General features: G+C 33.9%; 1 protein-coding gene across 1 annotated transcript in view; it reads left to right on the forward strand.

Moving 5' to 3' along the window:
• Positions 1 to 7,675: 7,675 nt before the first annotated feature.
• The window catches only part of LOC118185343 (serine/threonine-protein kinase Nek7-like), a 32,570-nt gene continuing 23,215 nt past the window's right edge, over positions 7,676 to 17,030 (forward strand). The window contains exons 1-4 of the mRNA XM_035355182.2: positions 7,676 to 7,935; positions 8,155 to 8,339; positions 16,104 to 16,166; positions 16,327 to 16,437. Coding sequence (XP_035211073.1) covers positions 8,160 to 8,339; positions 16,104 to 16,166; positions 16,327 to 16,437 — 354 coding nt within the window. The 5' untranslated portion in view covers positions 7,676 to 7,935; positions 8,155 to 8,159. The remainder of the gene's footprint in view (positions 7,936 to 8,154; positions 8,340 to 16,103; positions 16,167 to 16,326; positions 16,438 to 17,030) is intronic.

Consider the following 17,030-nt stretch of genomic DNA (forward strand, 5'->3'; position numbering starts at 1 on the left):
GGACTTTTACTTTCAATTCTTGGACCCATGATGTTCTTTTCTTGATGTTCTTGTAGTATATTTCTATACAAATTCACTCCTTTTCCCCAAAAAAGATATCTTTTTTTTATTTTTTTTTACCTTCCAATTTGTATAGCTATATACTGAAAACAGGCATTAAAGTCAGTTTCTAGTATTCCTATATAAATTCACTTAATTTCCCGAAAAAAAAAAGATGTCTTTTTTTTATTTTTTTTTTACCTTCCAATTTGTATAGTTATATAATGAAAACAGGCATTAAAGTCCGTTTGTAGTATATTCCTATACAAATTCACTTAATTTCCCGAAAAAAGAAAAGATGTCTTTTTTTTTATTTTTTTTTACCTTCCAATTTGTATAGCTATATGCTGAAAACAGGCTTTAAAGTCCGTTTGTAGTATATTCCTATACAAATTCACTGACTTCCCCCCCGAAAAAAAATGTCTTTTTTTTTTAATTTTTTTTTACCTTCCAATTTGTATAGCTATATGCTGAAAACAGGCTTTAAAGTCCGTTTGTAGTATATTCCTATACAAATTCACTGCCTTCCCCCCCCGAAAAAAAAGATGTCTTTTTTTTATTTTTTTTTACCTTCCAATTTGTATAGCTATATACTGAAAACAGGCCTTAAATTCCGTTTGTAGTATATTCCTATACAAATTTACTCCCTTTTCCCCAAAAAGATGTCTTTTTTTAATTTTACCTTCAAATTTGTATAGCTACATACTGAGAACAGGCGTTCAAGTCCGTTTGTAGTATATTGGTATACATGGTCTATTTTTAGAAACAGTGAGACAACATTCCCACACAAAAGGGGGTAGGGTTAATTTTTATCATATCTAGAAGACATGATAAAAATTAACAAAAAGTTTTTTTTTTTTTTTTTAATCTCAAAATTTTTTTTTCTGAGCTTTGAAAAATTTTTCCCAGTCGGCAACCAAGTGAAAATTCTACAGCCAAGACGATTGGCCTTCTACTTTCACTTTCAACACTTTTCTATAAAAGTATTCTACGTTTTCTGTTCAGAACTGTGCGGGCTGTCCAAGGTGCAGCATGCTTTTTCTCTCTCTACTGCATCTGGACCCAAGACCAGTCTTCTAGAAAGAGCTTCTGTGAACACAAGCTTTTTTCCAATTTTTGACGTCTCACAGAATAGAAATCATTTCTCCTTTTAGGGGTAAATGTTTCCCATTTGAAAAGCTAGGACCCCTCGTTTGGATTTCATCAGCAACCGTTTATCAGGGTCTAGCGAAATTGGATGATCCATCCATAAATCAGAATTTCCCATCCGTCGTTTTTATGCATCAAGATTTTCACATAGTTTAAGAAAAATTCTTCAATCCTATATGAAAGGAGATGACATGATATTGAAAGACATTTTCCCATGACGGACATTGAAAGATATTGAAAGACATTTTCCCATGACGAAATCTCTCTATCCCACACCTTCTTCTAAAGTGAAGTTAAAGAGATTTTTTATACCGGGTTTTCAATTTTCACCTCAAATCATACCGTTGACGACGTGTGACACACAAACCGTGACATAAATTTCAGTTTCCATGACAGCTAACACGCTTGAGCTTTAAACATGTATGAAAGAATTTATTTTTAATCCATTTCAGCGATTGAGTGGGCAGGGATAAAAAAGGCTCTTTCCATGACAGCTAACACGCTTGAGCTTTAAAGATGTATGAAAGAATTTATTTTTAATTCATTTCAACGATTGAGTGGGCTGGGGGAAAAAAAGGCCCTTTCTATGACAGCTAACACGCTTGAGCTTTAAAAATGTATCAAAGAATTTGTTTTTAATCCATTTCAGCGATTGAGTGGGCTGTGGAAAGAAAAAGCTCTTTCCATGATACCTAACACTCTTGAGCTTTAAAAATGTATGAAAGAATTTATTTTTAATCCATTTCAGCGATTGAGGGGGCTGGGAAACATTTTCTTAGAGCTCAGGGAAAAAAAGGCTCTTTCCATGACACCTAACACTCTTGAGCTTTAAAAATGTATGAAACAATTTATTTTAAATCCATTTCAGGGATTAAGTGGGCTCGGAAAATTTTCTTAGAGCTCAGGGAATGTGTCTCCAGGTTGAATGCACAGCACACACGGATGGGTAGTCGAAACTCGAGTAGCTTAAATAAATATACGAAATTTGGGTCATCGAGTGGACTAGGAAAAATTCTCAGAGTTCTGGAAATAATTCTGAGTTCAAGCATGGGACATGAGAACAGAAATGTATTACAATCATCATGTCATCCTTGTTTTCGAAAGCCAAAAGAATTCCTCATGAAAGAACATCTTTTTTTCCTGGTTGTGGGATGGAGTAGAGTTGCTGCATCTTGAACAACCCACACTGATCTGAACAGAAATATGAAATGTTTTTATAGATATAAGAAATGAACTGAAAGTGAAAGTAAAAATGAAATTGTATTGGCTGGAAATATTTCTTGGCTGTTGAATGGGAAAAATATTTCCAAAGCTAAAAAAAAAAAAAAAAAAACTCTTCCTTTTTTTTCTATTAATTTGATGTCTTCACTTTGTTTACTTTGGAATGGAGAAACCCAAATACTTTTTAAAACATATCCTTTTTAAAAACTTATCTTACCTTATAAACTTTAAACTCATCCTTTCTAAAACATATAATTCCTAGAATGAGTCATGGTCTATTTTTAGAAACAGGGAGACAACATTCCCACACAAAAGGGGGGTAGGGTTAATTTTTATCATGTCTAGAAGACATGATAAAAATTAACAAAAAGATTTTTTTTTCTGAGCTTTGAAAAATTTTTCCCAGTCGGCAACCAAGTGAAAATTCTACAGCCAAGACGATTTGGCTTTTACTTTCACTTTCATCGCTTTTCTATAAAAGTATTCCACGTTTTCTATTCAGAACCGTGCGGGCTATCCAAGGTGCAGCATGCTTTTTCTCTTTCTCTATCTCATCTGGACCTAGGACCACTGTTATAGAAAGAGCTTCTGGGAACACAAGTTTCTTTCCACTTTTTAATGTCTCACAGAATAGAAATCATTAATACGTTTAGGGGAAAATGTTTCCTGTTTGAAAAGCTAGGGTTTTCGTTTGGATTTCATCAGCAACCGTTTATCAGGTTCTAGCGAAATTGGATGATCCATCCATGGATCAGAATTTCCCATCTGTAATTTGGATGGAACAAGATTTCAACATAGTTTAAGAAAAATCCTTCAATCCTATTTGAAAGGAGATGTCATGATATTGAAAGACATTTTTCCATGACGGACATTGAAAGACATTTTCCCATGACTGACATTGAAAGACATTGAAAGACATTTTTCCATGACGAAATCTCTCTATCCCACAGCTTCTTCTAAAGTGAACTTAAAGAGATTTTTCATACCGGGTTTTCAATTTTCACCTCAAACCATACCGTTGACGACGTGTGAGAGACAAACCATGACATAAATTTCAGTTTCTATGACAGCTAACACGCTTGAGCTTTAAAAATGTATAAAAGAAGTTATTTTTAATCCATTTCAGCGATTGAGTGGGCTGGGAAAAAAAAGGCCCTTTCCATGACAGCTAACACGCTTGAGCTTTAAAAATGTATGAAAGAATTTGTTTTTAATCCATTTCAGCGATTGAGTCTGCTGGGAAACATTGGAAACATTTTCTTAGAGCTCAGGGGGAAAAAAGGCTCTTTCCATGAGAACTAACACTCTTGAGGTTTAAAAATGTATGAAAGAATTTCTTTTTTAATTCATTTCAGCTATTGAGTGGGCTGGGAAACATTTTCTTAGAGCTCAGGGAAAAAAAAGGTTCTTTCCATGACAGCTAACACGCTTGAGCTTTAAAAATGTATGAAACAATTTGTTTTTAATCCATTTCAGCGATTGAGTGGGCTGGGAAACATTTTCTTAGAGCTCAGGGAATGTGTGTCTAGGTTGAATGCACAGCACACACGGATGGGAAGTCGAAACTCGAGTGGCTTAAAAAATAAATATACGAAATTTGGTTCATCGAGCTGACTAGGAAAAATTCTCAGAGTTCTGGAAATAATTCTGAGTTCAATCATGGGACATGAGAACAGAAATGTATTACAATCATCATGTCATCATTGTTTTCGAAAGCCAAAAAAATTCCTCATGAAAGAACATCTTTTTTTCGTGGTTGTGGGATGGACTAGAGATGTTGCATCTTGAACAACCCACACTGATTTGAACAGAAGCATGAAATGTTTTTATAGATATAAGAAATGAATTGAAAGTGAAAGTAAAAATGAAATTGTATTGGCTGTTGAATGGGAAAAATATTTCCAAAGCTGAAAAAAAAAAAAAAAACTCTTTCTTTTTTTCTATTAATTTGATGTCTTCACTTTGTTTACTTTGGAATGTCCTAGAATGAGTCATGGTCTATTTTTAGAAACAGGGAGAAAACATTCTCACACACAAGGGGGGTAGGGTTAATTTTTATCATGTCTAGAAGACATGATAAAAATTAACAAAAAGTGTTTTTTTTTTTTTTTTTTTTTTTTTTTTTTTTTTTTTTTTTTTTACATCTCAGATTTTTTTTTTCTGAGCTCTGAAAATTTTTTCCCAGTCGGCAACCAAGTGAAAAATTTCCAATCGGCTTTTACTTTCACTTTCAACTCTTTTCTATAAAAGTATTCCACGTTTTCTGTTCAGAACCGTGTGGGCTCTCCATGGTGCAACATGCTTGTTCTCTCTCTACCTCATCTGCAGCTCTATGACAGCTAACACGCTTGAGCTTTAAAAATGTATGAAAGAAGTTATTTTTAATCCATTTCAGCGATTGAGTGGGCTGGGGAAAAAAAAGGCCCTTTCCATGACAGTTAACACGCTTGAGCTTTAAAAATATATGAAAGAATTTATTTTTAATCCATTTCAGCGATTGAGTGGACTGGGAAACATTTTCTTAGAGCTCAGGGGAAAAAAAGGCCCTTTCTATGACAGTTAACACGCTTAAGCTTTAAAAATATATGAAAGAATTTATTTTTAATCCATTTCAGCGATTGAGTGGACTGGGAAACATTTTCTTAGAGCTCAGGGGAAAAAAAGCTCTTTCCATGAGAACTAACACGCTTAAGCTTTAAAAATATATGAAAGAATTTATTTTTAATCCATTTCAGCGATTGAGTGGACTGGGAAACATTTTCTTAGAGCTCAGGGGAAAAAAAGGCTCTTTCCATGAGAACTAACACGCTTAAGCTTTAAAAATGTATGAAAGAATTTATTTTTAATCCATTTCAGCGATTGAGTCTGCTGGGAAACATTTTCTCAGAGCTCAGGGGAAAAAAAGGCTCTTTCCATGACAGCTAACACGCTTGAGGTTTAAAAATGTATGAAAGAATTTATTTTTAATCCATTTCAGCGATTGAATCTGCTGGGAAACATTTTCTTAGAGCTCAGGGGAAAAAAAGGCTCTTTCCATGACAGCTAACACTCTTGAGGTTTAAAAATATAGGAACAAATTTATTTTTAATCCATTTCAGCGATTGAGTCTGCTGGGAAACATTTTCTTAGAGCTCAGGGAAAAAAAAGGTTCTTTCCATGACACCTAACACTCTTGAGCTTTAAAAATGTATGAAAGAATTTATTTTAATCCATTTCAGGGATTGAGTGGGCTGGGAAACATTTTCTTAGAGCTCAGGGAATGTGTCTCCAGGTTGAATGCACAGCACACACGAATGGGAATTCGAAACACGAGTGGCTTAAAAAATAAATATACGAAAGTTGGGTTATCGAGCTGACTAGGAAATTTTTCAGAGTTCTGGAAATAATTCTGAGTTCAAGCATGGGACATGAGAACCGAAATGTATTACAATCATCATGTCATCATTGTTTTCGAAAGCCAAAAGAACATCTCATGAAAGAACATCTTTTTTTCCTGGTTGTGGGATGGAGTAGAGATGCTGCATCTTGAACAACCCACACTGATCTGAACAGAAAAATGAAATGTTCTTATAGATATAAGAAATGAATTGAAAGTGAAAGTAAAAATGAAATTGTATTGGCTGGAAATATTTCTTGGCTGTTGAATTGGAAAAATATTTCCAGAGCTATTAAAAAAAAAAAAAAAAAAAAAAAAAAAAAACTCTTCCTTTTTTTTTCTATTAATTTGATGTCTTCACTTTGTTTACTTTGGAATGGAGAAACCCAAATAATTTTTAAAACATATCCTTTTTAAAAACTTATCTTATAAACTTTAAACTCATCCTTTTTAAAACATATAATTCCTAGAATGAGTCATGGTCTATTTTTAGAAACAGTGAGACAACTTTCCCACACAAAAGGGGGTAGGGGGTACATCTCAGATTTTTTTTTCTGAGCTCTGAAAATTTTTTCCCAGTCGGTAACCAATTGAAAAATTTCCAATCGGCTTTTACTTTCACTTTCAACTCTTTTCTATAAAAGCATTCCACGTTTTCTGTTCAGAACCGTGCGGGCTCTCCATGGTGCAACATGCTTTTTCTCTCTCTACCTCATCTGCATCTAGGATGTTTTTCCTTCTTCAAGAAGTGGAATTTTTTGGGAATACCTTACAATTTCACGTGCTAGCTGTTTCTTATATTTCGAGGAGATTTCAATGAAATTGTTTATAGATGTCATCTATTGCAGATGGGGAAAAAGTCTATACTGGATCGCTGGAGACATCTCATCCAGATAGGTCACGTTATATTTTTTCCCACACCTAAATAAACTGGACATGAGCCATCCTTTTGTTTTCTCATCCAACAAAGATAGACACTGCAGACCGTTTTGGGTTTTCACTCTTCCCGAACCGAGACGAGCCGCAGCCACACTTTGCGTTTTCTATGAGCGCAATAATGGATTACGTGAGCAGCCATTTTGTTTCCCATCTCACCTAGATAGGTCATGTTGTATTTTGTTTCATGCACCTAGCCAATTTTGGACATGAGCCATCCTTTTTTTTTTTTTTTTTTTTTTTTTTTTTTTTTTTTTGTCTATCGAACCAAGATAGACTCTGGAGACAATAATTTTGTTTCTCAACGGAAAAGTAAATTTTCTGAATGGGTACCGGTGTTCGAATTCTTTTGTGGCCGACTATACATACGTCACCCAAAAAAATAATTCACATGGATTCCGTAATCGTCAAAATCGGATATTTCCGTTAAAATATGATACCCAAAGTTTTCTCGATTACAATAATTACTACCATTTTATTTGATACAAGGAAGTAAAGAACCTATATTAACCTACATATTCTTATATAAACAATACCTAAGTGCAGTATATAAATATTTCAAATCAATAAAATCTCACTATGGCACGTTCAAGAAAAAAAAAAATAAATAAATAATCATCTAAATTTTCAAATTACAAACATATATAGCAATAGTAAAAAGCAAATACAAAATAACGCTTCCCGCTATTAAAATTGCTCATCTTCTTAAATATCAACAACTAAACTAAATAGTATTTCAACTAAAACACATAATGTAAACAAGAATTTGCCCGATGCCCAAAAAAATTCAAAATTATCTATGAAAAATATGAGCACATTGTAACGCAACCGTATCATTCGCATTGGCATAGAAACCGCATCATTCGTATTCGCATAGAAATCGCATCATTCGTATTCGTATAGCAACCGCATCGTTCGTACTCGAACAAACCGCATCGTACGACAGATGCGAGTAACGAAATGAATTTGTGAGTACCGAATCGGTACTTCGAGTCAACCGATGTACCCGTTACTCAGTAACGAATACATGCGGTTTGCTCCAGCTCTAAAATAAATAGATAATAGCGGATGATTGTTGGGTGTTTTAAAATAGCAAACATTTGTAAAGATGTTGGAGTCTGTATATTATTATGAAAAATTAATCTTTTAATACAGAACTTATATTCTGTGACCCCTAGTCTGTTTTGTTTGGAGAAAATTTTATTTTTTTAATGGTATTGTAATTTAGTAAACTGCAGTTTCAATTTTTTATGCTCATATAATAAAACTAAAAAGCTGTACATATTGCAGAAAATAACTTTTATAATTTTTATTTTTATTCAAATTTCTTTATTAAGCGTATAACATTCACAAAATTTTCGTACATTTTTAATTTTATTAAAATTTTGCTTTAAAAAGCTGCCTTTACAATGGTTGGTTTATTTATTATGTAGATTTTATGGCACTAAAAATGTCTGATCTTGATGAAGAAATCTCAAAATTAGCTTCAAATGACTCTATCTATGGAATACTATCAAACTTCGAAATTGATAAAAAGATCGGTAAAGGCCAGTTTAGTGTGGTTTACCGAGCCAAATGCAAACTGGATGGTAAATTAGTTGCATTGAAGAAAGTTCAAGTAAGTATACTATTTTAACCACCATCTGTATGCTTTATATGAAATAAACATTTTAAAAAATGATCAATATTATATTTTTGTATATGTATGTGTATATAAATGCATACTGTTAGTGATAAAAGTTGACATACGTAATGCTTGTGTATGGGCATTTGTGTCTAATGGCAAAAATTCAGTAGCCAGTGTCATTGTGCCGCAGGGTGCACACAACATTAGGTTTTCCTTGAGCCCACAAATGCTGATTATGGTGATTGAATATGCCATCCCTATTGAATGTGGCCTCATCTGTGAACAACGCATAAGCTGGTAAATTAACATCACAGGCACTTTCTTGCAGAAACCACTGTGCGAAACGCACATGTTTAAGATGGTCATGAACTGAACCCTTTGGAGACGAAAGGCATGGAATGACTCGGTATTCAAGACACACTAGGCACTAGTACGAGACATTCTTAATTGAGAAGCAATGGCACGTATGCTGGTCCTTGGATTACTGTCCACATTATCCAACACACTTTCTTCCCTAATGACCGAGCGAATCGATCGTGGCCTGCCCTCATTTGCCCTGCCACTTCTTAATAGCCTGTAGATATGCAAACAAACTGTGGTGTGGTTGATGTCGGTTGAGAAAGCACTCTCGATAGGTACATAAAGCGGCTCGTCCATTACCCTCAGCTATCCCATACACTAAGTGCATTTCTGCAAGCTCTCCATTTGTATAGCATTCCATGTTCTTCCTATGATGCCTACAGCTCAAATGAGGCAATACTCACTTTCCACTAGCACTCTCCTGTTCAGCACCCCCTGGCAGCATACAGTAACATTTCTAGGCAATTCTTAATCCTTTGATGTGCCCTACCTCTCCCAGAGGCTTGTAGCAACATTTATGGGGCATCCTGTATATTATACTAGTGGAAGTTCCCAATGCCAGTTAAGTTAGATTGAGAGTAATGTATTATTTTACTCATGACATCATTTGAAAATTCGTAGAATAGCATATTACATGCCGTAAGGAATATTATGTCATTGTAATGCATAAACAGGGTTCGTAGCGGTCCTTACAAGTGCTTATAAGTCCTTCTATTTGGAAATAAAATATAAGAGCCCTTATAGGTGCATACTTTTTCTCTAAAGCACTAATTTTTTTTTTTTTTTTTTTTTTTTTTTGTTTGTTTTTAGTACTTATTTTTTGCTTTTAGTGCTTTTTTTTAAACGAACGAATATTTTTTCCCTGTACCAAAGCTGAAACTAAATAAACAACTTTCTTCCTTATGTGGATTGTCAGATGGTGACTCATACTCCCAGAAATAGCTTTTCACCCCTTTCGCTGCATTAACCCTCTGGCTGCTCATTCCGCGACTCAAATGTAGCAAAATCTGCTCATCCCGTGATTTCCGCTGGCAGGTGTTTTCTTCCTTTATTGAGGAGCACATCCCGTTTTTTCCTCGTTTAACCATTGAAATAAATTATATACAGTATTAGACATTTAGTTTACGTTTGCCCTAGCAGATATCATTAGCTGTCCAATAAATTGCGGCATTTGAAGACACGTGGTATTGCCGCTCAAACATCACTTTTTGCTGCTTTTTTCTTACAGAAATGGCTGCTAGTTAAATTATTGAATTATTCATTAGATTTATTGATTAGATTAATAATTAGATTTATTAAATCTGGTTCAAAGACTGTGAAGTTGGACTTTGCTTTGAACCCTGTTTTGAACTCTGCCACACTGTACTGCATTTCTAAGGTATTTTTTCCTCAGAGCTTTATATTTTCTTAAATTTTATACTTTTTACTTTTTTATACACTGACTACCAATAAGTATTTGGACACCTGTGATAGAAAAGAAAAACTAACTTTATTCAAAATCAATAGTTGGTAGAGCCTCCATGAGAGGTAATTACAGCGTGGACACTCCGGGGCATACTTTCCACAAGTCTTTGTATGACAGCTAGTGTTATTTTCTTCCACTCGGCTTGGAGAAGACATAGAAATTCTTTCACCGATTTTGCACGGGTAGTGCACCCCTGAATTCCGCGATGCAACTCGTCCCAGAGGTTCTCGATAAGGTTCAGGTCTGAACTCTGGGCTGGCCAGTCCATTCGATGAACTACATTGGCACCATACCAAGCCTTGGTTAACGTCGAAACATGACAAATGGCATTGTCGTCCTGAAAGTAACAGGGGTTCAACCCGTAAAACTGCCACAACGTAGGAAGCACATTGTCATCCAAAATAGTGCAGTAGGCATCGGAGTTGAGCTTACCATGAATGGGGACCAAGGGTCCCAGCCCATTCCAGGAGAAACACGCCCAGACCATAATTCCACCTCCTCCAAGCTTGACTGTTGGCACAATGCATTCTGGCAGGAGACGTTCTCCAGGTAGACGCCAGACTCAGACCCTGCCATCCAAACGGTAAAGGGTGAACCTTGATTTGTCACTCCAAAGAACCCGTTTCCACTGATCTACGGTCCAATTTCAATGTGCTTTGCACCACATTAACCGAGCAGCACGGTTGGACTTTGTGATCAAAGGCTTATGGGCAGCAGCACGACCATGAAAACCAAGCAGATATGCTTCCTTACGGATGGTATTCATTGAAACAATACTCCCGGATGCCTGTTGAAAATCCTCGCGGATGAGGGCCATCGGTTGGGTGCGGTTCTTCCGAATTTCTCTGAACAGCACTCGTCGGTCTCTATCCCCCAGTTTCGTTGGTCTGCCGAGTCGGGGCACATTCCGACAATCACCGCTCACCTTCCACTTCTTAATCACATAGGCCACTGTCGATATTGGGTACTTCAGATCGCTAGATATGTCCCTTAAGGATCGGAAACATTTGTGATACCCGATAATTATACCTTTCTCGAAATCAGAGAGCTCCGAACTGCGAGGCATCTTGCATGCGACTAAAGCCGATGCTGTTTCCTATCCGATATATACCGGCGGAGTCCGTGATGTACCTTAGGACCGCAGATATCGTCATTTGCATAGGTGTCCAAATACTTATTGGTAGTCAGTGTATTATGCAATAAATCGAAATTAACTGTAATTCGACTGAAATTTATTTAAAAAAAATTTTTTTTTTGGTGTTAACATCTGAAATTGTTTTTTCTGGCAACTTAGTTTCTCGTGATAAAAATCTATACAAAAATATTTTCTAGAAAGAAAATGTGCATTTTTCAATTCTCCAATATATGTAGACTTAAAATATGAAAAAATTTAAAAAAAAAATAAATTTATAAAATAAAATAAAATAAAATAAAATAAAAAATTAATATAGTTAGCGAAAGTTTCATCCCACTGCAAATATTGTCTGTACAAACAGTTCGTAATGACATGTTTAATAATATTTTGTCAAATGATTTTTGGCATTTGAAAAAAAGAGACTTATTTTAGAACACTGTGTTGTGAAATTCGTAAAAAAGTATTGTGGCTGATCTTTGGAATATGGTAACTGGTAGTTTGGCGACATTTTGGAGGTGATAAAGGTTACTACCTAAGACTTTGGTAATAATGTGAGAAGTACTTAGTTCCGATTCCTCATTATTTTGTGTGAGGGAAATGAGAGATCATGAGATATGTCATGTGACATTAATGGACGAATTACAGTTCTTTAATCGGAAAAGGGGGAGGAATTTGGAAAACTGTAGTACTATATTATTTTGTATTAAGCTTCATTGTGTGTTGTGTGAAACAGTGGAAGTGTGCGTGCCATGTAATGAAGATTCTGAAGATTAGGTAAGTTAGTATTTTTAATCATTTGAGGATATTATTTTTATGCATTGTTTTAAATGTAAAGAGTAAATAAATTAATATGATTTTATTGGAAAATTGTTATTAGCAATGATTTAGTTTAAAGTAATTAGGATTGTAATCTAATTTTTATTAATTAAATGTATGTGCTTATTTTATATTTTAAGTAGTGTTTTTTAATTTAATTATATTTTAATTTAATGATCGTGATTTTGTGAGTTATATGTTTGTAGTGTTTTGGAATACATTTGAGTAGAATACGTTGAGTATTTTCATGCATTTTCGTGAAATTTTTCTAATTTATGAGAAAAAAGCAGTGTACATGGATATAGTGAAGAGTGTGCGCAATGCCATTTTTGTGCAATTCTGGGATGTTTTTTTAAGTAAAAATAAGTCGACGTGTACATGGTTTAGTGATATTTTAATTAAATTATAGTCATTTTGTGAATTTTATGTTTGTAGGAATTTGGTATACGTTTCAGTTGAAGTAAACGTGCATGGAAGTAATTTAAATATATGACACTAAGTATTTGTAACCATTTGTAATGTTTGCGGTATGAATTCGTTGGTGACGTTTATAATATAATAGATAATTTAGAGGTAAAAGTTTTTGGGTATTTTATTTATTTTATATGTGGAAATGTTCATCTTTGGAAAGGATATATACTTTTTGTGATCAGGTAATTTCATATATGTTCTTTTTACCGGATTTAAAGATTCACAAAATTTTCATGCATTTTCGTGAAATTTTTCTAATTTATGAGAAAAAAGCAAGTGTACATGGATATAGTGAAGAGTGTGCGCAATGCTTTGATGTTTTTTTAAGTAAAAATAAGTCGACGTGTACATGGTTTAGTGATATTTTAATTAAATGATAGTTATTTTGTGAATTTTATGTTTGTAGGAATTTGGTATACGTTTCAGTTGAAGTAAACGTGCATAGAAGTAATTTAAATATATGACACTAAGTATTTGTAACCATTTGTAATGTTTGCGGTATGAATTCGTTGGTGACGTTTATAATATAATAGATAATTTAGAGGTAAAAGTTTTTGGATATTTTATTTATTTTATACGTGGAAATGTTCATCCTTGGAAAAGGTATATACTTTTTCGCGATCAGGTAATTTCATATATGTGCTTTTTACAGAGTTTAAAGATTCAGAGAATTTTTTTGCATTTTCGTGCAAATTTTTGTAATTTATGAGAAAATAGTGTAGATGGATAAAGTTAAGAGTGTGTGTAATGCCATTTTTGTGCAATTCTGGGATGTTTTTTTAAGTAAAAATAAGTCGACGTGTAAATGGTTTATGTGTGTGTGCTATTCTGAAAAATGTGCAAGGAGTTTGCGATTGTGCACTTTTTTCCAATTTTGCAGTTAATATTTATCATGATTAAGCAGTTTTGTTACGTAAAATTTCTAGCATAAGTGTAATTCGGCTAGTAGATTGTTGGAAAAATTGTTCAGTAAATAAAAAGAAAAGAAACATGTCTTTATTGTCGTGAAGACAAAATGGCGGGGAAAAAAAAAATAGAGGGTTGCTGTAGCAGAGTTGGTCGCCAAATTTTCGCCAAAAAATCGCCAAGTTATCATAATTTAAAGATCAACCAGTATTGTTATTATTAAGTACAAGGTATCAGAAATAGAGCTATCCTGTTAACAGATTAGAGCCATAATTTACTGTTCTCAGTTACTCTCATTTAATGACATCATTCATCAGTTCTGTTGCAAAAAGTCAGCTACAGAATGTCACCAAATCATGTACAGTCAAAAGTCTTTAATCCAGACGTCCATAATCCGGAATGATCAATAATCCGGACCTCAAAGCTATAAACTTTCTGCGCATGCGCATATACGTTTACTCATGTGCGTTTAATGTAGAACAGACGGTATAAGCTAAGCTAATATTATCTAATTATCTATTTGTTGTTTATCTACTGTTGTATCATAGGACACTCTGAAGGTTTAGTACCAAAAATTCAAAAACGAGGATGTTTGAGAAATATAGTGCTCTAGCCGGTCTACTGATGTTGATGAGGCCCACCAGTGAGAACATTTTGCGGAAGATCAGTATGCAACCACTCGAGAGCTTGCTAAGGAATTAGACACTTGTACCATGTCCATTAGTTGCACTATGCATCGCATAAACTTGACATACAAGTTCAATCGTTGGGTGTCGCATGAGCTGATTCAGGCAGATAAGGACAGACGTGTTTGAGCCTACAATAATCTGCTTGAATATCAGCACAAGGACAAAATTTTCAACCGCATTGTCACTTGTGATGAAAGTGGATTTACTTCAACAATGCAGTCCGAAAAGGGGGTTGGTCTGTGCCCATCTGCAGTGCCGCATTTTGTGGAATTTGGCTAATAAAAAGATTATGCTTTTTATTTGGTAGTATTGTCATGGTATTATCCACGAAGATTATATAGAAAAGGGTAAAACCCATATCAGTGAGCTGTACAATGAGATGCTAGTCCATGTTGACGCTGCTATCATGGAAAAACATCGAAATAAGTTCCGGCACAAAAAGGTAATTTTCCATCAATATAATACAAGACCACATGTTGTCTGCATTCGCTGGCTGGACTCTGTATGCACTCGAATGGGATCTTTTGCCACACCCACTATATAGCCCCGAAATCATTCCTTTGGAATTCTACCTTTTTTCACACCTGGAGCTACAGCTTGCTTGTGCTATCTTTCATTCTGCACAGGACATCAGAAATGAGATTGATCTGTTTTTGGACTCACTGTCACCAAATTTCTGGGCCAAAGACTTTGAAAAACTTCCAAAACATTGGCAGAAAATATAGATTTGGGTGCTGATTACTAGCCACACTAAAGGTACTGCTTTCAATTTTTTCTCTAACTTTATTGAGAATGTTTTTGGCAGAGAACTGTTGTTACAAACAGTGCCAGATTTAGACTTTATAATGCCCTAAGCTATTTGAGTATGGAGCCCTTTATAAGTCTGTTATAGTATATTTTAATACTATTTATACTATATTTTAATTTTTTCGGGTGTCCTAAGCTATAGCTTATGTAGCTTATACATAAAGCTGGCCCTGGTTACAACGAGATACATTCCAACGTAATGAAAATAAGATAGCCAACTCTACATTTTTATTACAATTCGTTATGACCAAAACAAATGGCTATTCAATTTCAAAAATGCAAATTCCACACGTGTTGTGGAATTCTATGTTTATGCACTCAAATTTGTGTGTTATGCACATAACTTGATCATTAATTCATTCACTCAATATTTCATTTCATAAAATTCAGCATTTATGTTATTTCTAGCTGTACTAAATATCCTGATAAGTTGTGCCATAGACATCTCTTTACCGTACTAAATGTAACAGTTTTGTACTGTAGCACTAGTTTTGTACTTCCATTTTTTGCAGCAATTCCACTTTTTGTTTAATGGACTTCGAAACATACTTTCGCTTTGTAGATCCTTTACATATTAATAAATATATATCAGAAATTCTATTTGACATAATCGAAAGTTCAAGCTTACTTTTATAAAATTGCTCTAACAGTCTGCAAAAAAATAATAAGCCGGATCCAATTCGAAGATTAAGGAACAACGCAATCTGCAATATTAACTGAATTAGATAATTTTAGCTTAGCTTATACCGTCCATTATACATTAAACGCACATTCGTAAACGTATTTTGCGCACGTGCACACGCATATTCACAGCCGTATTGACGCATCCGCAGAAAGTTTGTAGCTTTGAGGTCCGAATTAACGACTTTTGACTGTAATTGTAATCAATTCCTTGTTTTATCTCATTGCTCATGTCAAATTTAATTATAAAAGAATGCTTTTTCTAGTGTATGAATTTATTGACCCAAAATCCATTTCCTTTGCTAGTAAATGAATAGTCAGTCAGATTTATCGTTCTTTTTGTTTATTCGCTTATTTATGGTATTTATATGTATGTGTATAATATAATATTAAATTTATACTTTTTCTTGTTTTCTTTTATTTAGATTTCTGAGATGATGGATTCAAAAGCAAGATTGGATTGCATGAAGGAAATTAACTTACTTCAAGTAATTAAGAATTAGTGGAATATTTATTTTGATTTTTTTTAAATAAATTAATGATTGCTGCTTTTCAATTGGTTATCTCAAGTATTTATTTAAATATTTGTTATAGGAACGCTTATTGGTATAATATAGTAATATCCTAATTTTTTTTTTTTTCTGCCAGCAACTTAATCATCCTAATGTCATAAAATATTTAGCTTCCTTTATTGATGACAATGAATTATATATAGTTTTGGATCTGGCTGATGCAGGTGATTTATCAAGAATGATAAAGGTAATTTTGATCTAACAATATTTGTTTATAGTAATACCTAGGCAAACTCTTAACTTAAGATTAACATTTTGTACTATTCTATCAGATAAAAATTATCCTTTTTATGATTTTTAACATGTGTTATTTTCTCATTAACTAAAAAGCAAGTATTTTGTGTAAATTAAACATTTTAGAAATATTGTGAATATTGTTCTTCAGAAATATTTTTATTTTCGCAAATGTGGAACATTAGAAAGGAATTGAGAAACTACAGACATCAAAACAGATGTAATATAGAATAAAAGTTGTTTTTTCTGCTCACTGAATGTGAGGAATCGGGTATTACTGATATCAGACAGCTAATACGTAATAATATTTTTTATTCCATCACTTTTTGAGCATATGTTTTTATATTTTTTAACCTAACAAATATATCACTGCAAGTGGTTGCCTTTCTAAAGGAAAATAAAATTATCTCCCTATACATTTCATGTTAAAAATAGGAAAAAATAAAGTGAAGAGGATTAAGTGAATATCTCATTGTACCTGTAGTATAGATCTGGAACCATTTCATTTTACTACTTTTGTCAGCAGTGTATACTTAGATGGCTCCA

This window comes from Stegodyphus dumicola, chromosome 10 (assembly GCF_044657685.1).
Source record: "Stegodyphus dumicola isolate Sdum_Otavi_A_Nest chromosome 10, ASM4465768v1".
NCBI lineage: Eukaryota > Metazoa > Arthropoda > Arachnida > Araneae > Eresidae > Stegodyphus > Stegodyphus dumicola.